The sequence below is a fragment of the Trichechus manatus genome, unplaced genomic scaffold (genome assembly GCF_000243295.1).
Source record: "Trichechus manatus latirostris isolate Lorelei unplaced genomic scaffold, TriManLat1.0 scaffold00027, whole genome shotgun sequence".
Classification (NCBI taxonomy): Eukaryota; Metazoa; Chordata; class Mammalia; order Sirenia; family Trichechidae; genus Trichechus; species Trichechus manatus.
Genome location: NW_004443963.1, coordinates 14,353,170 through 14,378,429, shown reverse-complemented (window position 1 = coordinate 14,378,429; position 25,260 = coordinate 14,353,170). Strand labels below are relative to the sequence as shown.

Below are 25,260 nucleotides of genomic sequence, written 5' to 3'. Positions count from 1 at the left end.
TCTTCCCTTTCCATATGAAGTTGGTGATTTGTTTCTCCATCTCATTAAAAAATGCTGGTGGAATTTGGATCAGGATTGCATTGTGTCTGTAGATTGCTTTGGGTAGAATTGACATTTTCACAATGTTGTGTCTACCTATCCATGAGCAAGGTATGTTTTTCCACTTATGCAGATCTCTTTTGGTTTCTTGCTGTAGTGTCTTGTAGTTTTCGTTGTATAGGTCTTTTACGTCTCTGGCTAGATTTATTCCTAAGTATTTTATCTTCTTGGGGGCTACTGTAAATGGTATTGATTTGGTGATGTCCTCTTCAAAGTTCTCTTTGTTGGTGTAAAGGAATCCATTTGATTTTTGTATGTTTAGCTTGTATCCTGAAACTTCCTGAAATCTTCTATTAGTTCTAGTAGTTTTCTTGTGGATTCTTTGGGGTTTTCTGTGTATAAGATCATATCATGTTGGATGACCCTCTCTAATATACACAGGAAGATCTACAGAGATCTCAAGACTGGGGTGCCACCCAAGAGTCAGGACTGGAAACACACCCCTGACAGTAAGATCTTCATCCCAGCTAATCAAGTTTTTAACTTAATTTTTCATTTACATCAGGCTTCACATTTTGGGAAAGAAACCACGTTTGATTGAGTAACCGAATATGTCTTGGGAGAAAAGCTCATTACAGCCATTCTCCATGTGGTTGATACTTGTTTAATCTGTGCTGTCAATAATCCAAAGACTCAAGGGCCCAAGATTTCTGGCCCTCAAGGAATAGGATCCTTTCTAGGTATAATACGTCAAATTGACTTTTGTGAAGTGTTCAAAACTAAACATCAGATGAAATACTTACTGGTGAGTGTAGATTCTTTTTCAGGATGGTTGGAAGGTTTTCCCTGCTGGACTGAGATGGCTAGAGAGGTATCCAAGGCCCTTCTGAAATAAATCATCCCCTGCCTCAGGCTTCCGAGAGGTCTCAGTAGTGACAATGGCACCAGTTTTGTATCTGAAGTGGTACAACTGGTTTCAACTTCTTTGGAAATAAAGTGGAAACTCCACACAGCATGGAGACCCCATCTAGTGGAAAGGTTGAATGAATGAATCAGTCTGTAAAACTTCGTGTTAGTAAACTGTGTCAAGAGACCAGGCTGCCCTGGATGGATGTTCTGTCTCTGGTCCTCCTCCAAGTCTGTATTGCACCCCGGGGAAAACTTAAAATCAGTCCTTTTGAAATACTTTATGGCAGACCATAACGTCTCAACCAACTCTCCCTGCAGTCATCCACCCAGCCTCCTAATGTAGTGATGTCTAAATATTTGCTTTCTCTAACCAAAATTCTTTCCCAGTTGCATTGGGCAGTGTGGATCCTGCAGAAGTTCTCTCTCGAGATAGCTGTGCATTCTTTCCAGCGCAGCGATCAGGTGCTTCTTCAGAAGTGGAAGGATCTTCCTTTACAGCCTGAATGGACTGGGCCTTTCACCGTACTACTCAGCGCTCACACAGCTGTGAAACTTGAAGGAGTTAAACTGTGGAGCCATCATTCCCGAGTCAAGCCCTGTCCAGCCTATAGTGAAAAGAAGGAGTGGAAAGTCCAACCCATTGACGCCTGAAGTTAAGACTTTCTAGGGTTAAAAAGTAAAAAGCTTGAATGTGATTACTATTAGGTACCAGAGAGACTTCCACCCGGGGAATCCTTATCACAGAAATAGACATTCCCCCTGATCCCTTGTTAAAGGATGAAAATTTTTGGATCTATATTGCTAGAGAAGTGTTAAACATTACTGATTTCTGTCTGGATGGGAGGTTCATGCCAACTCTGCCCTCAGGTCCTATCTCATCAGGGTTTGTACTCCTCTAAAGGCTTTGAGAAATTTCACCATTTTTAAACACATAAAGAAAGAGTTACAATATTATGATAATTATAGATGGGGGCCTGTTACAAGATTCAGAGACAGACAGATGTATACTGCTCAGGTTTCCTTGGTAACTGTCTTAGTTATCTAGTGCTGCTATAACAGAAATACTACAAGTGGATGGTTTTAACAAAGAGAAATTTATTTCCTTTCAGTAAAGTAGGCTAAAAGTCCAAATTCAGGGTGTCAGCTCCAGGGGAAGGCTTTCTCTCGGCCTTCTCATCAGTGTTCCCCCAGACTAGGAGCTTCTCAGCAGAGAGGACTCTGGTCCAAACGACACGCTCTGCTCCTGGCGCTGCTTTCTTGATGGTATGAGGTCCCCAATTTTCTGCTTGCTTCCTTTTCCTTTTATCTCTTACAAGAGATAAAAGGTGGTGCAGGCCACACCCCAGGGGAACTCCCTTTACATTGGATCAGGGATGTGACCTGAGTAAGGGTGGTGTTATAGTTCCACTCTAATCCTCTTTAACATAAAGTTACAATCACAAGATGAAGGACAACCACAGAATTTTGGGAATCATGGCCTAGCCAAATTGTTACACACATTTTTTGGGGGACACAGTTCAATCCATGACAGTAACTAATGCCTCTAACTGTGTGATGTTCTCAAAATGTCAACCAACTGTGTTGATTTAGGAAGAAACAACCATATGAATTGTGGTTTCATTGACAGAGTGACATATGCAACTGCTCACGTTAAGCTCCATTCAGGTTGGTTCCTACTCTGCAGAACTACTGCTTATTCTTATATCCCTGCTAATGTTACCAATGGACCTGTTCAATGGGACATTTGGCTATGAACTTGCCTCAAAAGAGATTCCTTCAAAATAGGGTCACTAGAGAACTTGTCCTAGATGCAAGCTGTGATGATAATCTACTCTTGTTAAGTGAAGCTGAATATATCTCTTGTACTGCACTCTTGGGTGGTATCCCAGGTTTAATGACTGGGGCTTATTGACAAATAGAACATCTGGCTTTCCTCACTACAAAATTGCTGAATGCCACATGTCATGGACTGAATTATATCCCCCCAAAAATAGATGTATCAATTTCCCTGGGCCATGATTCCCAGTATTGTGTGGTTGTCCTCCATTTTGTGATTGTAATTTTATGTTAAAGAGGATTAGGGTGGGATTGTAACACCATTACTAAGGTCACACCCCTCATCCAATGTAAAGGGAGTTTCCCTGGGGTGTGGCCTGTACCACCTTTTATCTTACAAGAGATAAAAGGAAAGGGAAGCAAGCAGAGAGTGGGAGACCTCATACTATCAAGAAAGAAGCAACGGGAGTAGAGAGCGTCTTGTGAAAGTCATCAACTTGTGGTATTTCTGTTACAGCAGCACTCGATGACTAAGACACCACATCACAAGCTATAGATGCTATTAGCCAGGAACTAGAACAAGTCAGGGAAGCTGTTTTAGAATATAGAGCCAAATTAGACTACCTGCATCTATGACACAACCAAGGGTGTCAGAGGTTGAAAGGAATGTATTGTTTCAATCTTACTGATAACTCCAAACTCATTGAGCAAAAGGTGAATCATGTAAAACATGAGCTACTAAAAATAAAGATTTGTGAAGGATTTGATTTTTCTTGGCTGACCTTTTGGCTGCCCAATCTTACCTGGTTAAAGACCTTATTCATTAGTGCAATCGGAGAGGTTGTTATAGGCCTATTAATCTGTTGCTGTCGCCAATTCATTTCTACATGTGGGATGGCATTCTCTATTCTGAATCAGACCATCCAGTGGATGGCTCAAACCCATTGCAGACAGAAGGCCCAATCCTTGTGCTTGAAATATTCTGATCTAAGGTACTAGGCTGAAACTTGCGATAAATGTATTTGGCCACCCAAGCTTCAAAAAGGAGGAATATGTGACCCTAACACTCCACGACATGTTTTCTTCTTTTCAAAATGGGCGACTGAGAGCTTGACATAACCAATGCCATAATGATACTCTAAGTAACCTATAAGGTTATTTTTTGCCTGTATAAGTTTTTGTTTTTTCCTGTCTTCTCCTTTCTGTATATTTTTATTAATGACTTTGTTTTGTACAGTTTGGCTATCTGTAACTTCTGATGTACAAACATAAAGACTAGAGTCCAGATGTCTGGCATGCATATCTTTAGTCCAATAAAGTTTCTTTTCATTGTCCTGTGATGTATACTCATCCAACTATCTGTGGGCTACGTGCCTGAAGACACTATGTAACCTTTGCAAAAATGATACATAAGCTCTGATGTAGAAATTGCCTTTTGGGACTCCATGAAGACAGCCAACATTGCTGTTGGACTCCCCGTTGGTGTTACCTCCTAATAAACTTTCTCTCTCCTTCTGACTTGGAGTATGTTTCATTGGTGTGACTTCTCCAGGGCATGGACCCTAATCGGGCAACACTATGGCTAATTCAAGAACAGAGGTAGTTATTGGAATGATCCAGCGAGAAAGCTCATGGAATTAAAGAATTACGAACACACACGCATGCGCATAGGCACACACACACGCACGCATGTGTGCACACTTTTAAGAACAGGCTTTGGGAAGGGCAGGGGTCTGGAAAGCTTTAGGGATCTCAGCAGCAGGAGGCGAGTATCCCTCCAGGCCTCTGATCCACAACATTCTACCTGGGAAGGTTTTAATCCAGGTTTCACATTTCCTGGGGAGAGATTCTGACTGACACAAGGGGGCCCTTATAGCCATCATCCATGGCTCCTGGACAGGATACATAAAGGGCATGGCACCAGGGGGAAATGTCAATTAGGATCTTAATGGAGGCCTCTGCAGGGGCTTCCTCCTCATCCCCATGGGGAGCAGTGGAGGAGTAGGAGCTTTCACCCCTGGACCACCTCCCTTCATAATGTTTCCTTATGGCAGGAGGAACCGCGAACCTAGTGGGCAGGCCCTTGAAGTCAAGGAAGGCTGAGTTTGACTAGTGGGTGGTATTTTATACCATGTTTTACTCAAAAGCCGGACTTCCTCCTCATCTCCACCTGGTGGATAGACAGGTGGATCAAGGCCTCCCCTTCCCTACCAAGAGCTCCTGAGAGTCTCCCTTTCTCCCTTCCTTTCATTCCCAGACCCTCTTAGGGTTTCACTTCTTCCCATTTCCTCCCTGGATCCTCTCAGGCTGTCTTCTCTGTTCAGTTCTCTATGGCACTTGGCTGGGGGAGGCTGGCTGACCACCCTTGCCCTGAGGCTGGTTGAGTAAATGGTTGTCATTGGCTCCACCAACCCAGACACTTAGATTCTAGAGGAGGGAGAGAGAAGCCTGGCCTAGCTTCCAGGCCTGGTTTTCACTCCAGGATAGATGACCAGAGAATTCCTGAACTAGGGTTGGAGGAGGGGAATTCATTGGATGTTTCCCCAACATTAGTAACCCAGACTTTTATTTCTTTCCACGTGCCTATTGTGGAGCCCGGGTTGCTCAGTGGTTAATTGCTCAGCTGCTAACCAAACGCTGAAGGTTCGAACCTACCCAGTGGCTCTGTGGGAGAAAAGACCTGATGATCTGCTTGTGTAAAGATTACAGCCTAGAAAACCCTATGGAAGAGTTCTACTGTGTCAGATGGGGTAGTTACATAACAACAACAAAAGTGTCTGTCCTATAGCATTGCTATGATTTGGAATCGACTGAACAGCAGTGGGTTTTTGTGGGCGATTGATGCCTGAGTCTGTCAGGACCTTCTGAGGATGGCCTCAGAATTGATCTCTCCAGGGAGGAAAGAGGAAGCGTTTAAACATTGCTCCCACCCACAGTGTGCATTAATGCTCTGAATTTCCATGTTGTGGAGCATGTGAGTGCTAATTGGATTCCCAGGATTGGAGCCCAGGGCAGGAAGTTAGACACACAGACCATGCAAAATCATCCTGGAAAATCTAAGTCACTCACAAAGTGCATTCAGTGACTTATATGTCCTTTTTGATTTTGGTAAATATACATGTAACAAAAATTTGCCATTTCAGCCATCGTTCGTGCCCTCGTATCTATGGAATCGTGCAGAGGATTTTTCTCTGTGCCTCTAACTCTCAATCAGCAGATGTTTCCCTGAAGCCTTCAAACATTTCTGCAATTTCTTCCCAGAGAATTCGACAGAGCTGTGGCCACCCACTTGCCTGATCACTTGAACAGTGTGCTTGACTTCTTTGCCAATTCTTCATCAATCCTTTGATAAGTCACATTCTTTCATAGATTTCACCTGGGCATTGAGAGTTTCCGATACTTAGCAGTTAGAAATTGAGTCGTTAAGTATTTCATGAATCCTTTTCCCTCTGAAAATTTACAGTTGAATTCCATGATGCTAAATATCTATGTGATAGTATTCTATTGTAACACTTCCATCAGTTGAGATTCTTTTGGCTGCAAGCAACAGAGACTGAGTCTGGCTAACATAGGCAAAAAAGAGAATATATTAGAAAGGAACAAGGACAGTTCAGAGAATGGAAGGAAGCACTAAATCTACCCATCTTGTGTAGGAGAGGAACCAAGGCAGGTACAACATCAGGAACATATGCTCTGCCCCTCATGTGCCCTGCCATTAGATAACCCATATCCAAACAGCTTGAATCCCAATGTCTCTGATTAAAATTTCAAATTCCCAGGAGATAGAATAGCTGGGGTCAGTTGGCTATATTCCTGGACCCATGAGTCAGGCCAAGGAGCTGGAAGAGGAATGGATCATAGGAACATACACCCTGAGGGAAAAGTCTCAGGTCAAGTAGCAACCTGAATTTGTACTTAATGCATGTAGTCTACCTCTTGGCTGCCATGCACCCTTCTTCTCATACAAACAAAAATGAGTTTCCTTAACATGTCTTGAGTTCATATATCCCGTTTACAATTCCAAATGGGCTTGCTACTTCTCCAATTAAAGACAAATCCAAATTATCCCCATCAACTGCATCCTTGTTTTAGGCTGGGTTATCTAGAGAAGGAAGACTGGTAAAGCATATCAATCAATCATTCTATATATATATATATATATATATATATATAAAGATTGTATCAAGGAAATGGCTCATGTGGTTGTAGAGACTGGAACGTCCCAAGTCCGTGGTTCAGCATAGAGGATTTTCCTGATTCATGTAGCTACAGGGGCTGGCGAACCCAAGATCTGCAGGTCAGAAAGCAGGGTTCTTGCTCACAGTCTGTGAAGACTGATGAATACCAAGATGACCCGGCAAGACCACAGGTAAGCTACAAGCTTCAGTCCCAAGAACCAGAGGTCAGACGAACAGGAGCTGGTGCAGGATCCAGTTCGAGCAAAAGGACCCCAAGTATTGCCAGATTGTCTATTTATATTTAACGCAGCCCACACGCCCAAGGAAACTCCCTTTCAACTGATTGGCTCCTCACAGGAGATCTCATCATGGGGATGATCACATATCAGATCTCAACATGGAAGTGATCACAACATTGTATGACTGCCAAAACACTGACATCATGGCCTAGCCAAGTTGACACACAATGTTAACCATCACAATCCTGAAATTATGTCACAGAGTGAAGGACCTTCAGCAAGATGTCAATTTTACTTTTGCTCCATTAGGCTCCTGTCTTGATATTTTACACACACACAGACACACACACACACACACACACACACATATATATATATTTACAAGAAACAAAAGGAGGCCTGGTGGCACAATTTGTACGCTGAATAATGGCTCGCCAAAGATGTCTAGGTCTTAATCCCCAGAACCGTGAGATAATCTTTAAACCTTAAATGGCAAAAGGGACTAAATTAAGAATGTTGAGATGGAGAGATTATTCAGAATTATCCAGATGGGTGCAATGTAATCACAGAGACCGTGTAAGAAGGAAGCAGATGGTCAGAGTAAAGAAAAGGTAAGGTGATGATGGAAGCAGAGAGGTTGGAAGACGCTATGCTGCGGGCTTTGAAGATGGAGGAACGTACTACAAGCCAAGGACTGTGGGTGGCCTCTAGAAGCTGGAAAGGGCACGGAAAGACATTCTCCCCCAGAGTCTCCAGAAGAAACACGGTCCTGCAAATACCTGAATTTTAGGACTTTTAGCCTCTAGAAGTATAAAAGAATAACTATGTGTTGTTTTAAGTCACTCAGTGTGTGGTGTAAGGCATTGGTGGTTCAGTGGTAGAATTCTCACCTTCCATGTGTGAGACCTGGGTTCCACAGATCTTAGAGGACTCAGGCAGAGATTTAGGGTCTTCACGTTTATAGTGTTGAGTATTGGTAAGCAGCAATAGATTAAAAAAAGAAAACCCAGTTGCCATCTAGTTGACTCCGACACATCGAGACCTCATGTGTGTCAGACTAGAACTGTGCTCCAGAACTGTAGGACAATAAATGTCTATTGTTTTAAGTCACCCACTTTGTGGTACTTTGTCTCAGTAGTCTTGCAAAACTGTTACAGATGCTTACACATTTTACAAATGATTATCTCTTTCTAACGAATTGACCTTCTCATCATTATGATATGTCCCTTGTCATCTTTGGTATTGCACTTTCTCTTGAAGTCTACTTTTACTGGTGCTCTAGAGATTACAACGTACATCCTCAACTTTTTACTTAGAGTTATCGTTTTACCACTTGCAGTTGTATAGTTCCATTTACCATCTCCTTCCATCCTCCGTGTTATTGTTGTCCTAGATGCATACACTGTGAGCCCCACAAGACAGAATTTTAATTTTTGCTTTAAACAGTCACATGCAAGGGAAAATTCAGAACAGAACTTCAAATTTTCAAGGACTCCAGACTTTCTGGAGGCAGGGAGGGTCCTGAAACTATTGCCCTGAGATAATCTTTAAATCTTAAACCAAAAATATCCCCTGGAGTCTTCTTAAAACCAAACAGTAGTTTAGTTTAACTAGTAAAGAATATCTGCCTTGAGCACTGTGCCCTTTTAAGACTATCTATGCGGGATCAAATTGACAACAGCAACTCCCGAAAGATTAGATAAGAATCTTAGGAGATAGTGAGTTTATGATAATGGAGAGGAACAACTCAGAAAAGGAGGATGAGAATGGTTGCACAACTTAAAGAAAGTAACCAATGTCACTGAATTGTACATGTAGAAACTGTTGAACTGTTATGTTTTACTGTGTATATTGTCAACAACAACAAAGTAAGTAAATAAAGAAACATAAACACACAAAAACAGTCACATGCATTTTAAAGAAATTCAGAAAAAAATAGTCTTTTCTGATGCTTACCATTTCTGATCTTCTTTATTCGTTCCTGAAAAGTTGACTCCCCTTTTGTATTATTACTCTGTAGTCTGAGAAATTTCCTTTTGCATTTCTCATAGTATATTTCTGGAAGCAAGGCATTTTCCTACCTCTCTTTCATCTAGAAATATCTTTATTTTGCTTCCATTCTTGAAAGAGCTTTTTTTTCTGGATATAGAATTCTGTGTGACAGTTTTTTTTTGTTTCAGCCCTTTAAAGATGTTCTTCCACTGTCTTCTGGCCTCCATAGTTTCTGATAGGAAGCTCTCTGTAACTTGTATCATTATTCCCCTGTATGTGATATGTTATTTTTCTCTGGCTGGCTTCAAGATTTTCTCTTTATCTTTGATTTTCCACAATTTTACTCTAAAGGGCTGAAGTGGGATTTTCTTATATTTATTCTCTTTAGGGTTCCCAGAGCTTCTTGAACATGTAAATGTATCTCTTTCACCAAATTAGGGAAAATTTCCGCCATCGTTTCTTCAAATATTTTTCTCATCCTGTTCTTTCATTTCTCCTCCTAGGATTCCAATTCTCCAATTACCCATTACCCTTACGCCTTTTTATATATTCTCACAGGTCCCTTAGACTCAGTTTATTTCTTTTAAACTTTGTCTCTATTTCTTCAGATGGAATAATTTCTAAAAATCTATGTTTAAGTTCACTCTTTGCTCTAACATCTCCATTCTGCTCTGAATTGTACGCGTTCAGTTTTTCAAATTTCAGATATTATGTCTTTTGGTAATAAAGTTTTCTTTTGATACTTTTTGTATTTTATGTTTTTTCTGCTGAAATTCCTATCTTTTCATGCATTACAAGTGTATTTTTCCTCACCAAATCAAGCATAGTTATCATAGGTACTCTGAAGTTCTCATCTGATAATCCCAACATCTGGGTCATCTCAGGTTGACCTCTGCTAATTGTCTTTTCTTTTGAAAATAGGTTATATTTTTCTTGTTCTTTCAATGTCAAGTAATTCTGGATTACATCCTGGATATTATAAATGCTATGTGAGGTGACTATGAATTCTGTTATGTTCCTCCAAAGATGTTGATGTTTGTGCTTTAGCAGATAATTAATTGGCTAGATTTAAATTGGAAACTCTGTTTCATCTGTGATGGGGGGCAGCTAAGATTTCCTTTCAAATTGCTTTGAGTTGGTGTCATGGACGCATGGTTTGAGGAAAGTCAGACATTGGGGTAGAAACTACACATAGAATTTGGAGTTCCCCTTCTACGGCTTTTATGTCTTTCTATGTGCCTATTGTGGACCCTGGTGGTACAGTGATTAAGCACTCTGCAGCCAACCAAACGCTGGTGGTTCGAAACCACCCAGCGTCTCTGTCGGACAAAAGACCTAGTGACCTGCTTCTGTAAAGATTATAGCCTAGAAAATCCTATGGAATAGTTCTACTCTGTCAGATGGGGTCCTTGCATAACAACAAGAGTGTCTTACATAAACCTCTAGGGTTAGTTCAGTTATTCAGCACCTACTATATGCTCGACATTGAGCTGGCACTGGGAATAGGGACACCAATGAGACTCAAGCACTGACTCCAGGAGCTTCCTTAATCATCAAACAATGCAATGCCTGCCCTGTAGAGGTGTGTCCTGAGTGTTGTAGAGGCAGGAAGGAGGCAGGCAGTGATTATTGGAGCGGGAGGCTCTTCACACAGCTGCCAAAGCTTTTGTTTATTCAATCATAAGTGCTTTCATAAGTGCTAAGTGCTAAGCATCAACCAGGCCCTTTGCCAGGTGCTGAGAGTACAAGGCAGTAGAAGACAGGTGCCCTTGCAGAGGCCAGAAGGAGAGGAGGGAAGGAAGGCTTTTCTCTGAGAAGGGATGTGGCATCTACCTGAATCAAGGAGTGCAGGGGAACAGCAGGCTGCACGCCGGTGCCCTGGGCTGCCTCGTTTGGCTGGCAAGGCTTCTAGGGACCATTGCACCCCTCTAGGTGGGACACAGCTTTTCCAGTGCACCCTAATTCTCCAACAGCAACCTGGCCCACCTCTGAGCAGGTTCCACTTCAGTTCCTGGGAAGGGAGCCACAGGAGAGGTAGGTGGGGCCGGGCACTGGAGGGCTGTGTGCTTCCCCCTTTTCATGTTGCTTGGGGTTTTCTGGCTACTAAAGTACTGCAGTTCATCTTCAGGAACTTTCCCCTTTACTCAATGTCTCTTCATCCACTAGGGGTCTCCCCATCACTGTGAACTGTGCTGGTGCAGAGGGAGAGCTGCCTTCATCTTTGGGGCCTTGGCCACGCAGCTTTTTTTTTTTTTTTTACAAGCCCACTTTTTTTTTTTTTAGATTCACAGGCATCAGATTTCAACAAAAATAACCAAAACAACATGATATAGGGAAGAAAATACAAAAACCACATGCTCGCTGAACATGCCTGTAGATGATTAATACACAGAAGTGCCATATACTAAACATTTTGTCTTTCTGCAATTGTAACTAAAGGAACTTATGAGGAAAATAATGATTCTCTATATTAAATGCCTACGTGGACACTTTGACTATATCCATATATGTCACCATTAATGTTTTTAACTAACAAATTCAGTTTGGACTGATAACAGTGGCACTTATAGGAGACAACGTATATTGATACTGTTTCTTTCTTTTCTTTTAATAATATCCTTAGTAGAGTGTCTCAGAGGTATGTTGACAGAAATAGAAGAGTTTTAAAAACAATTTCAGCAAACTCAGCATATTCGTTTTTAACACAGTGAACTAACTGATGCATCGTTTTCAAAATGCATCTTAAATCTCTCATTGGTAAAGAGTTCCAACAACTTATAGTGTAAAATTATTGTTAATACCCAGCTGTTTCTTAAACCTCCCTTCCAATCCATACGCCCATGCATTCATGGATATATACACACATAACAAGCAACCATCAGATGCTCCTGGCTTGGGTCTCAGCTCTGCCATTTCCTGTATCCTTTGGCAAGGGTGGAGCCCTCGTGGCGCAGAGGTTGAGAGCTTGGCTGCTAACCTAAAGGTCGGCAGTTCAAATCCACCATCTGCTGTTTGGAAACCCTATGGGCAGTTCTACTCTATCCGATAGGCACGGTATGAATCAGAATTTGTTCTTGTTTGTTTGGGCAAGGGCATTACTTCTCTGGGCAGATTTCTCAGCAGGGTCCAAGGTTAAGGGGTAGGCTCAGAGACACTGAAGCTGCAATGCCAGCTCTTTGTCCTCCTGTGTGGACTTGGACAAGTTGCCCACCCTCTGCCTCACTATGTGTAAAATGGGAAAATAGCAACTGCCACTTAGGTTGTGGGGAGGAGTAGGTTACAAGGGTGAAGCACCCAGCATGGTGGCTGGTATGAAAAGGGGCTGATAGCATGTTACCTATATAATGATCCTGGCCCCGTTTCCTCCTCAAGTTGTTTGGGAGGACAGAGGCAAAGCTGGCTGAAAAAAATGCCAACTGTAAAACTCTCATCAAATATTTGTCATTAAGTAATTCATTAAGTCCACCACTCATCTGTTGTAGTGTGGTGGCTTGTGTGTTGCTACGATGCTGGAAGATATGCCTGGTATTTCAAATACTAGCAGTGTCATTCAAGGTGGACAGATTTCAGCAGACTTCCAGACTAAGAAGCCAGGAAGAAAGGCCTGGTGATCTACTTCCAAAAGTTAGCCAATGAAAACCATATGGATCACTATATAACATTGTCCAATACAGTGCTGGAAGATGAGCCCCTTAGGGTGGAAGGCACTACACAGTAGCCACAGCAATGGACTCCCATGTATCAATGATCGTGGAAATGACACAGGGCTGGGCCAGTTTAGTTCTGTTGTACATACGGTTGCAACGAGTGGAGGCGATTTGACAGCAACTACATGCGATTTGTTAAGTAACAAGACAAGGAAGGATGTACGCTCTTCAAGTCTTGTCTGCTCATTGTCTCCATGGAGGGAGACACTCCTTCGTCCTGAGTAGGGAGGACTGCAGCAGTGGGAGCCTGCAGAAGTGGAGGCAGTCTCTCCGGGAACCAGCTTAAGAAGGGGGTCCAATTTTGGCAAAACAATTGCACATGCGCCCCATGGACCATTAGCTTCACGTGGGCCTCCTGGCTCTGTCACCTTTGGCAAGTCACTACCTAAACGAATAATTGCTTTTATAAAGATCAGCACAAAGCTGGTTTCTATGAGGCAGAGGTGAAAGATGTCCCAAATGTCCAACTTTCCAAAGCTGCTGTACTAGTCCATCATCTCTAACGTCAACTACTCCCGTCCCCCTCAGCACTTGCCCTCCCCTCTCACAGAACTCACAAATAAAGGAAATGTTTCATGCAGTTGTGGAGGGTGGCAAGTCTCAAATTCATGGGTCAGGCATAGGCTTCTGCCAACCCATGTGGCTGCAGGAGCTGACGAACCCAAACTGGCAGTTCAGACCACAGGCTGCTGGTTTAAAAGGCTGCGGAAGCTGGTGAATCAGGTCACATGATAGGCCTCTGGCCCCAGGGCGTGTGGAGGCCAGCGAATCCTGAAATTGGCAGGTCAAACAGCAGACCTCTGGGGAGGTTGACTGATGAGAAACCAGACGTGGGATTCAGATGCAGAGAGAGACAGCCTCGCCAGGACACCCACATATATCTTAGATGCAGGCCACATCCCAGGGAAGGATGTAACTTTAGTAAGGGTAGGGCTTGAGTCACACTCTCCTGCAAGGCTGCCACCCAAGACCCAACTTACACCAATCCTGCCTCATCAACAGATAGAGGTCAGGATACACAACACAAATATGGAAGACAATCACACAATACTGGGAATCATGGCCTAGCCCAGTGGACACATAACCCCAACAATCACAGATTCCAAATACCTTATTTGCATTGTCCCTCTCAATCACTGTGTGTGAGTCCTAAAGACCATGGCTAGAAGGGCCATATTAAGTAATTCATTGCACCAAACTGCCTCTCTGGTCAGCTTCCCTATCTGTCAAGTAAAGTACACTAGACCCTCTCTACTCAAAGTGTGGTCCCTGGACCAGCAGTATCAGCTGCCTGTGGGAACTGCTTAGAAACAATTTTGGGCCCCACCCAAAACCTCTGAATCAGCACTTGTGTTTTAACAAGATCCCCTAGATAAGCTTGAAGCATTTTACCAGCATCTTACCATCCTCAGCCCCCAAGAATGTTCTCCAGCGGCCTGCCCAAACCTATGGGTTGTGTTAGAATCTGGGTCTTAGATTCAGTGGGGAACCCCTGGAAGAGCTGCTCTATCTTCAGCACAGCTCTTTGTGCCTCTGCAGTCCACCATTGTACCGAGGGATGGTTCACGTAGCAACTCCTCCCTACTCCTCCTCAGACTTTTGGTGCAGAAAGGCTCACACTGTGGGCGAGTGGGAAGGGAAGGGCATACAGAGCCCAAGATAGTGTCGGACAGTGTAGGGCCAGTGTGAGCCATACAGCCAGTACAATGCATACTGTGTCATATAACCTCGTATCCACGGCCCTTTAAGATACAGATAAGACTGGCTGAAACCCAAGCCCCTACTCCCTACTGGTGGGAAGTCAACACCCTCCCCAGGATGTCTGCAGGTTCTCAGGTGGTCTTAGATCCTCCCTAAGCCACTGCTGGTTCCAAGCTCCTGCTGCCCCAAAGGCTCCCTGTTCTGAACACATGGGCCAGGTCTGCGATTCTGTCACTTCCCCTCATTTCCACTCCAGTGGACACAGGGTTTTCCGGTGGCAAACTTAGGTGATGGTGATTGCTGTTAGGTGCCGTCGAGCCTGTTCCAACTCATAGCAACCCTATGTACAACAGAACAAAACACTGCCTGGTTCTATGCTATCCTCACAGTTGTTGCTACGTTTGAGCCCATTGTTGTAACCACTGTGTCAACCCACCTCATTGAGGGTGTTGCTCTTTTGTGTTGACCCTCTAAATAACATGTCCAAAGTACATGAAATGAAGTCTCGCCATCTTTGCTTCTAAGGAGAATTCTGGCTGTATTTATTCCAAGACAGATTTGTTTATTTTTCTGGCAGTCCATAGTATATTCAATATTCTTCGCCAACACCATAATTCAAAGGCATCAATTCTTTGGTCTTGCTTCAATTCATTGTCCAGGTTTTGCATGCATATGAGGCGATTGAAAATACCATGACCTGGGTCAGACACACCTTAGTCCTCAAGGTGACAGCTTTGCTTTCTAACACTTTAAAGAGGTCTTTTGCAGCAGATTTGCCCAGTGCAATAAAGCCTTTGATTTCCTAACTGCTGCTTATATGGGCATTGATTGTGAATCCAATTCAAATGAAATCCTTGACAACTTCAATCTTTTCTCCGTTTATCATCACGTTGTTTTTCGGTCCAGTTCTGAGGATTTTTGTTTAGTTTATGTTGAGGTGTAATCTATACTGAAGGCTGTAGTCTTTGATCTTCCATCAGTAAGTGCTTCAGGTCCTCTTTGATTTCGGCAAGCAAGGTTGTGTCATCTGCATATGGCAGGTTGTTAATGAGTCTTCCTTCAATCCTGGTACCGCGTTCTCCTTCATATAGTCCAGCTTCTTGGATTATTCGCTCAGCATACACAGTAAATAAATGTGGTGAAAAGTTGCAACCCTGACCCACACCGTTCTTGACTTTAAACCACGCAGTATCCCCTTGTTCTGTTTGAACAACTGCCTCTTGGTCTAATTAAGTTTTCTGGAGTTCCCTTCTTCCCAGTGTTATCCATAATTTGTTAAGATCCACATAGTTGAATGCCTTTGCATAGGCAATCAAACACAGGTGAACACCTTTCTGGTATTCTCTGCTTTCAGCCAAGATCAGTCTGACATCAGCACTGCTATCTCTTGTTCCACATCCTCTTCTGAATCCGACTTGAATTTCTGGCAGTTCTCTGTCAATGTACTGCTGCAACCTCTTTTGAACAATCTTCACCAAAATTTTACTTGTGTGTTATATTAATGATATTGTTTGATAATTTCTGCATTCGGTTGGTTCACCTTTTTTTGGAATGTGTACAAATACGGATCTCTTCCAGTCGGTTGTCCAGGTAGCTGTCTTCCAAATTTCTTGGCATAGATGAGTGAGCACTTCAAGTGCTGCATCCATTTGTTGAAATATCTGAATTAGTATTCCATCAATTCCTGGAGCCTTGTTTTTCGACAATTGCCTTCAGAGCGGCTTCGACCTCTTCATTCAGTACCATCAGTTCTTGATCATATGTTACCTCCTGAAATGGTTGAATGTTGACCGGTTCTTTTTGGTGCAGTGACCCTGTATTCCTTCCATCTTCTTTTGATGCTTCCTTCCGTGTTTAATATTTTCCCTGTAGAATACTTCAATATTGCAACTCAAGGCTTGAAATTTTTCTTCAAGCTCTTTTCTTTTTCAAGTTCTTTCAGCTTGACAAATGCCGAACGTGTTCTTCTCTTCTGGTTTTGTATCTCCAGGTCTTTGCACAGGTCATTATAATACTTTACTTTGTCTTCTCAAGCTGCCCTTTGAAACCTTCTGTTCAGCTCTTTTACTTCATTATTTCTTCCATTTGCTTTTGCTACTCTACCTTCTAGAGCAACTTTCAGAGTCTCTTCTGACATCCATTTTGGTCTTTTCTTTCTTTTTTGTCTTTTTCATAAGCTCTTGCTTTCTTCATGTGTGATATCCTTGATGTCATTCCACAACTCGTCTGGTCTTATGTTCAGTGCATCAAATCTGTTCTTGAGAGGGTCTCTAAATTCAGGTGGGATATACTCAAGGTTGTACTTTGGCTCAGGTGGACTTGTTCTACTTTTCTTCAGCTTCAACTTGACTTGTATATGAGCAATTGATGGTCTGTTCCACAGTCAGCCCCTGTCCTTGTTCCAACTGATAATATTGAGCTTTTCCATTGTCTGTGTCCATAGATGTAGTTGATCTGATTCCTGTGTATTCCATCTGGTGAGGTCCATGTGTATAGTCACTGTTTAGGTTGTTGAAAAAAGGTATTTGCAATGAAGGAGTCATAGGTCTTGTAAAATTCTATCATGGATCTCCAGTGTCATTTCTGTTACCAAGGCCACATTTTCAAACTCCGGATCTTTGTTTCCACATTTCTTATTCCAATCACCTGTAATTATCAGTGCATCTTGACTGCATGTTTGATTAATTTCAGACTATAAAACCTGGTAAAAATCTTCAATTTCATCATCTTTGGCCTTAGTGGTTGGTGCGTAAATTTGAATAATATTCATATTAACTGGTCTCTCTTGTATGTGTATGGACATTATCCTGTCACTGACAGAGTTATACCTCAGGATAGATCTTGAAATGTTCTTTTTGATGAATGCCACACCATTCCTCTTCAATTTGTCATTCCTGGCATAGTAGATCATATGAGTGTCTGATTCAAAATGGCCAATACCAGTCCATTTCAGCTCACTAATGCCTAGGATATTGATATTTATGCATTCCATTTCATTTTTGACGACATCCGATTTTCCTAGATTCGTACTTCGTGCATTCCACGTTCAGATTATTAACAGATGTTTGCAGTTGTTTCTTCTCATTTTAAGTCGTGCCACATCAGCAGATGAAGGTCCCCATCCTTCCAATCTGAGGGGCTCATCTTCTAGCACTATATCAGACAATGTCCCTATGCTATTCATAAGGTTTTCACTGGCCAATTTTTTCAGAACTAGACAACCAGCTCCTTCTTCCTAGTCTGTCTAGTCTGGAAACTCCATTGAAACCTGTCCACCAAGGGTGACCCTGCTGGTATTTGAAATACCATTGGCATAGCTTCCAGCATCACAGCAACACGCAATCCCCCACAATACCACAAACTGACAGACACGTGGTGGATGCTTACCTTGGCTTACTGGGTACTCTATCCCTGTCAGGTATTGTATTTGAAAAGAGGCTTTGAATCTGTAGGATGGTGTTGTGGGGCTGGGAGAGAGACAGATGCCAGCCATACCTAGAAGCAGAACCCTTGATGAGGTAAAAAAAAAAAAAAAAGGTGAAATTGTTCACAACAGATTAATTGTTCACTACAGATTAATAAGTAACTACAAGAGAAGCCCGTGCTTACCTTGCTTATTGGGTCATCTGCCCCTGGGGTAGACTTTGCCCCTTCTTCCTGGGCAAAGCAGAGAAGTCAGACAGAAATCCCAGCTCTATGATTTATTAGCCATGGACCTCTTCCTCTCAGTTTCTTTGTCTGTAAAATGGACATAACTCCTAGCATTGATGTGAACATGAAACAGGAAAATGCTTGTAAAGTGCCCACACAGTGCCCTGCTCACAGTCAGCACTCTGTTGGTAGGAACCAGGCAGGAAGGGCAGTTTTTTTGATGCTTTCACACCTTTCTGAGTTGCTAGAAATCTGACTTCCTGTAAACTACCTCCAATGGTGTGAAGAAGCTCTGTTGTCAAGTGGAAATGAATAGTGACAGAAAACAGCAGCTTTCTCTGTGCACATACGCACACATTTCTGGGTCCATCCAAATGGCTTGACCACTGAAGATGGGCCTTGGGATCCAGGTGTGGTCCCTGTCATCAAGAACTAGTTTAGAGAGACCCATGACTCAAAGGGGTAGTATGAGAACACAGTTCTTTCAGCTGGATTTAAAGTGTACCCCCCTCCAAGGTGCCATGGTGCAGAGTGCGGGGCAGTGGACTCTGCCAGGGAGGATGCTGGAGGACTTCTCAGAGGAGGTGATGCCTGACTGGGCTTTGAAGGATGGGCTTGGTTTTTCCAGGCTGTAGGAGGCCCTGGGTGGGGCACACAGTTAACGGCTCAACTACTAGCTGAAATGTTGGCATTTCAAGCCCACCCAGAGGTACCTCAGAAGACAGGCCTGGTGAACTGCTTCTGAAAGGTCACACCATTGAAAACACTATGGGGCAGTTCTACTCTGCACACATGGGGTTGCCATGAGTCGGAATTGACTCGATGGTAACTAACAACAAGAGAAGCAGGTACTCCTGGCAATAAACCTGCATCCACAAATGTCTAGGAGCCACAGGGCCATGGCATTCAAGGAGGTATGCGGGGAGCGCCTGGTATGTGCAGGACGGTGATAAGTGCTGGTGATCCAGAGGCGAACAGGCAAGGATGCTGGGGAGGGTTACGGGAGGGTGGGGCTGGGGATGAGTCCACGAGGGGCAGGGGGAGTCATTTGTTGCGGGCCGCACAGCCAGTTAGTGGCAAGTTTTGGCCTGACACCGGAGCACCTCTCCTTCCCGAAGACCCTGCAGATCCCCAGGAGGTGAGGCCTGATGGGCTGAGTCTGAAAGGGCCTGGAATGTCAGGCCGGGGTTTATTCCTCTCAGTGGTCAGCCAAGGGGGTGGGACTGGGCTGAGGGTGGTGCTGCTGGCAGGCGTACTTTCTAAAGTGTTTGTCCTGAGCTGCTCTGAGGTTGAGGCTTTTGGTTTCCTTTTCTAATTCTCGAGAGTATCTGGAGACGCAGAGGATGTGTCTGGTGACTGCACAGACACTCATGCCCTCAGGCTGGCATCTGGGTCCACATGCCTAAGAGCAGCCGGATCTTACTCAAACTCTGTAAGGGGACAATTCCTTGGTAAGTTGGGAGTAGGGTAAGATGGGGAGGGTTATGACCCCTCATCTCATCCTCACAACAACTCTGTAAGAAAAGAATTATCGTCATTCTTTTTTAGAGAAGGAAAATCAAAGCTCAGAGAGGCTAGGTAATGGGCCCGAGGTCACACAGCTAAGTCATGACAGCGTCCAGATTTGAATGCTGGTTTGTCTGCACCTCCCTTCCTTTGTGCCTCTGAGTAGTGGTGGGTGGAGGAAGGCACTGATGGGTTACAAAGCTCCCCTGAGCTCAGAATGGATTCTCAGCTGCCTGAAACCTGGCCAGGTCACCCCAGAAGGAAGGTAGGCATTGGTGCGTCCGACCCTTCGGGCACTTTGTAGGAAGCAGAGGAGGGGGAGAAGGGATGGTGAGCCAAACCCTGAGGCTGCCCACAGCGTGCTGCTGCTGAGGCCTGATGGGGGCAAAGGACTTCTTTGAGGTACAAAGAATCCAGAGGTTGTTCCACCTACCCTGTCTGAGAACCTGCTCTGTGCCTGGCTCTTTGGGGGAAACTGAGGCCCTGAGAGGGCGGGGACTGGGCCAGAGTGCCTTGCCCACAGGATGAGAGGCCGAGCAGGGAGATGGCAGGACTCCAGCCCCTGCACCCCACAAGCCCCCTGTTCAGGCCTGCCGGATGAGGGGAAAAGAGAGAGGAAGTCCTGTGTGTCTGGAATCAAAAGATGGCACAGACACAGGGCATGTGGAGGGCACATTGTGGAATGGTATCCACAGTGTGATCCCGGCTTTGTGATCTTAAAATAAAAGACCAAACTGCACATGTGCGAGTATAACCTTTGGAGTGTGTGCTTAGATCTGTGTGTTTGTAGAAGCAGAGACAAACCTGGAAGGCACAGACCAATCTGTTACCACAGGTAACGATGTCTGTGGGGACAGAGTAGAGTTTCACTTGTTAGTTTAGAAACTTTATCTTAAATCCCAGAGTCAGAAGGCCTGGTGTTGGCATCCACTCAGCTCACCAAGAGCCGTGAGAACCTGGGTAAATCACTTTCCCTCTCTGGGCCTCAGTTTCTTCAGCTGAGAAATGGGGTTAGAGTTCTCTGCTCTGTTGACCCCATGGCCGACTTCTGGCAATGCCTGGGCAGTGGGAGTGAGGGGGAAGCAGGGGTTGTGGGGAACTGGGGTGAACTGGAAGCACCCTCAGATGCAAATGAGGGTTGCTGGGTGAAGTGTGGGCCTAATTTGCCAGAAGTCTCATTCTAAGAGATTCTCAGAATTATAGATTATTTGGTGTAAAAGTTTCTAAGTTTTAAGTGTTGACAACCAAATAAAAAACTTTAAACCTTGCATACGGCTTCCCTTCCCCATCCCCTCTCGCTCCACCTCTTCCTCTCTTGTTCACCTCCTCCCCTCTACACCCCACTAGGGAGACCTTGCTCTGTGGAGTCTCATATTTTCACTTCCTGTTACAGGCTGCTGCCAGTTTCCACTTGCCCGTGAGTCAATACTGACCTGGGGCAACCCCATGTGTGTCAGAGCAGAACTGTGCTCCATAGGGTTTTCAATGGCTCATTTTTCAGATGTAGATTGCCAAGCCTTTCTTTGAAGTCACGTCTGTGTTGACTTGAACATCCAGCCTTTTGTTCACCAGCTGAGGGTTTAACCATTTGTGCCCCCCAGGGACTCTTACAGGCTACTGATGGTATCTTATTATATGCCACTTCTTTTTCCTCCTCACTCTTTTTAATGGCTCCAGAGTATTCCCTAGTATGAATGGACCCTAATGGACCTATCTGCTCCCTTGTTGTGTGTGTCACCTAGCTGATTCCGACTCACAGTGACCCTATATGACACAGTAGAAGTGCTCCATAGGGTTTCCTAGGCTGTAATCTTTAGGGAAACAGACTGCCACATCTTACTCCAGCAGAGTGGCTGGTGGATTTGAACCGCTAACCTTTGGGTTAACAGCCCAGTGCTTAAGGATTGCGCCACCAAGCCTCCTCATCTACTCCCTTAGGAAAGGACGTTTAGTTATTTCCCTTTGTTTTGGTGCTAAATACAACGCTGCACTAAATATCCTAAAATCCATGTGCTTGCACACTTAGCCTGTGGTCTCTGTCGCTTAGAGACCTAGGAGTGGGTTGCTGGGGCAGAGAGTTGGCACATGTTAGGATTTGTGTGCATTGCTAGGTTATTCTCCAAAACTCTGAAACCTTTTATACTCTCCTGTCTACAGGGAATGAGGGAGTGCTGCCCACCCCCTCGCCAACTGGACATTATACGTCCTTTTACGTTTCAAAAATGTGTCTCTTTGTATTAACTTTCATTTTTTGAATTTTGAGTGAAAATGAGTATCTAGTCATATGTTAAATGTTCATCTGTGTTTCTTCTTCTGGGAATTATCAGTTTATATCTCTTACCTACTTTTTGAAAATTGGTTTCAGTCTTTGCATGTTGATTTGCAGGATCTTTGCGTCGAATGGACATTCACATTTTGCCCGCTATGAGCATTGCCAATGTTTTCTCCTGGTTTATTGTATTCTGGCTTTGTTTATGTTCTTTGCAATTTTTATTTTGAAGAGCTCAGATCTATCATATTCTCCCTTTATGTCTTCTGGAATTTGTGCCTGGATTGGAAAGATTTCTCCAACTCAACATTATTTTTATCGTTTCTTTAGTAGGTTTTTAAGCTTTTCTTTCTGGTTTACATTTCGATCTTTAATTCCTTTGTGTTTGTTTGTTTTTTTGTAGAAGTCTTCTTTTTTAAACGTACAACACATTTAGTGAGTACCTACTGGAAACAAAAAGGAACAAGATGTCTTTTATGCTTTCCAGTGCAGTAGGAAAAGGATTTCCACTCTCTCCCCCTAAAAGATCCTGCAAGCAGTTAGAGACCAAGAATGGGATGAGACTGAAAGCACCTGGGTCCCTGACAGGGACCTGGGCCCCAAGGTCCCAGTGAAAGAGAAAGCTTTGGAATATTTGAATATTCAAATTTTAGCTGAGACCCTTGTCTTTGCACAAGTCTCTCTTCCTCTTTCTCCTTATATAAAAATACTAAGGCTGAAGGAAGGAACACGAGGAGGTAATGGAAACACTCACAAAAAAAGATGCTGTTTTGTTGTTGGTTGCCCTCGAGTTGATTCTGACTCACAGTGACTCACGATAGAAGTGTCAAAAGTACATTAGAATGGAAAGGGAAGAGGCCCTGAATAAGTACAGCACTACTGAAGAAGAAGAACAAAGTTGGAGGACTCGCACTACCTGTTTGCCAGGTGTGAAGTCCTTGGGTAAGGACTGATCCTAGTAAACTCAAATGATCCCTCCCATTGCGGAGACCTGGCTCTCAGTTATTTCTCCCCAGACCCACGCCCTGAATAAATACACGGAGACAGTGATGTGGGTTCCTTGCATCTAAGTCCTCATTTCCTCTGTCCCTTAGGTGAAGCAGGAAAAGGAAACCAAAACAGCCCCTCATCCCCAAATCAACGTGAGGTTTCCTCAGCCCTGTTTCCTTAGGACTGCTTTCCTCCCCCTCAATGAACTGCCTTGGCAACAAATCAAATTCTCTCAGGAACCGCCCTTGAGAGCCAATTGTGTTTCATTCAGTTATGTTGAAGAACAAGCGAGAGGTGGAAAGGTTAGGAGCCAGGATTCTCCCCGTATGTCCCTGGTATCCTTGACTACAGGTTAGGGCTGGCGGATTCCTGAAAAATCAACATTTAATGAGCTCGGCTGCTAATCTAAATGTTGGTGGTTCGTGTTCACCCAGAGGTGCCTTGGAATAAAAGCCTGACCATCTACTTCCAAAGAATCAGCCATTGAAAACCCTATGGAGCACAATTCTATTCTAATACATACTGGGCAACTGTTTTCTTCACTGGTGGAAACAAGATGATCTCTTATTGAATAAAGTCTGGTTTGAACATTGTGGGCCACTTGGATTCCCAGGTGCCTATGGGAGACAGTGTCCCTGAAGCCAGCCTGGAGGAGAGAGAGGTAATATGGAGAGATCACAAGGATCAGGGCTGAGGGTCCAGCACACAACCCCAACCTGAAGAACTCCCTCCACTGCCCATCTAGGAACTTCCGGATTTGATGTTATTAAAGGAGGGAGTGCCCTTCCCATATGCCATCCTTCAGGGGCCACACATGGTCAGCGGGAGGATCTCCTTGTATGGTGGTTGTCCTCAGTGGAGTGTCGTTTGAAATGTTTTAAAATAAAAACCCCACAGGTACACTGTAGAACTGAATAAAGAAATCACAGAAAGTTTTAAAGCATAAGGCTTCAAACTCATGTCAAAGAAATGCCTGCCAGGCAGCCTTGGATTCCAATCCCAAGCCCTCTGCTTCTGGCTCTAGGCGCTCGCTTTCCCTCTCTGTGTCTATGTTCTCTTCTGTGAAATAAGAATAGTGCCTTGCTTGTGTGAATATAGCAGGCAACACATTTTACAGATCCGTCAGCATATACATAAATACATACGGTGCCCAGTCAGCGGCGTCACTGGGGTTGGTGTCACCCAGTGATATAACTCATGGTGTCACAGCCCCTACCCCCCGCAGACTACTACGATATTGTAGCTAAAACACCAGAAATTTTGACAGAATCAGCACTGTAAAAACACTGGCAGCAAACACTCTGGAAGTTCACCCTTCAGCCAAAGATTAGACAGGCCCATAAACAAAACAAGACTAAATGGGCACACCAGCCCAGGGACAAAGATGAGAAGGCAGGACGGGACAGGATAGCTGGCAATGGGGAACCCAAGGTGGAGAAGGGGAGAGTGTTGACATGTCATGGGGTTGGCAACCAATGTCACAAAACAATATGTGTGTTAATTTTTTAATGAGAAACTAGTTTGCTCTGTAAACCTTCATCTAAAGTACAGTAAAGAAAAAATTAAACAACAACCAAAAAACCGCCAGCAGCAACGAAGACAACAGCATGTGCTTGTAGCAAATGCAGACGAAACCCTGTGATTTGACGCGTCGTTGTAATTGGGCTATAATGATGGCTCTGACCGGAGCATATTAGAAGGTTAAAAAAGTAAATTAGCATAGTTTTAGCATTTTAGGTGTATCGATGCATGTAAGCTTTGCTTACAAAAAAAATGTTTTGTTGTTATAACTAACTCCAGGGGTATTTTTATAAAAGTAATAAATTTCTGCTGAAACACTGCACAAAAATTTTATAGACAGTCATTTTGGTGTCATCGCCTCTGACAGTGTCACCCGATGCGGTCTGCATCCCAGCACCCACCTAGTGACGCCATAGGCCCCAGTCCCTTATCTGCAATTCTGGAATCCCCCAAACCTTGAAAAACCACACATTTCTTTGCGGCTCCTTTGGACAGAAATCCTGACCTGAACTAACCTCAGACTACTTATATTCATTACAGTATTTGCCCCAGTGGTTTAGAGCTCGCTGCTAATCGAAGGGTTGATGATTTGAGACCACCACTAATGTGTTTACCTACAGGGTGTTGCTTAGATCCATTATACACACATACACACACACACACACACACACACACACACACACACACACACATATCTAAGGTCCCTGGGTGGTGCAAACCATTTGTGCTGGGCTGGTAACCAAAAGGTTGGCAGTTCAAACCCACAGAGTGGCAATGTGGAA

The 25,260-nt window shown here is 43.8% G+C and overlaps 1 protein-coding gene, 1 long non-coding RNA gene and 1 pseudogene across 4 annotated transcripts in view; 2 read left to right on the top strand and 1 right to left on the bottom strand.

Annotated features, from left to right (window-relative positions):
• The window catches only part of LOC101342074 (apolipoprotein L3-like), a 44,982-nt gene extending 42,964 nt beyond the window's left edge, over positions 1 to 2,018 (top strand). For all 3 annotated transcript variants that reach the window (XM_023729036.1, XM_023729035.1, XM_004374024.2), the window contains one exon: positions 1,336 to 2,018. In XM_023729036.1, coding sequence (XP_023584804.1) covers positions 1,336 to 1,599 — 264 coding nt within the window. In that variant the 3' untranslated portion in view covers positions 1,600 to 2,018. The remainder of the gene's footprint in view (positions 1 to 1,335) is intronic.
• LOC111820120 (uncharacterized) overlaps positions 1 to 18,376 on the bottom strand; it is a 23,077-nt gene extending 4,701 nt beyond the window's left edge. Inside the window, exons 1-2 of the long non-coding RNA XR_002823653.1 lie at positions 18,151 to 18,376; positions 17,929 to 18,050 (exon numbers count right to left, since the gene is read on the bottom strand). This is a non-coding gene — a long non-coding RNA (uncharacterized LOC111820120). The remainder of the gene's footprint in view (positions 1 to 17,928; positions 18,051 to 18,150) is intronic.
• Positions 18,377 to 20,735: 2,359 nt separating this feature from the next.
• Positions 20,736 to 25,260, top strand: part of LOC105756162 (apolipoprotein L3-like) — a 9,334-nt pseudogene continuing 4,809 nt past the window's right edge.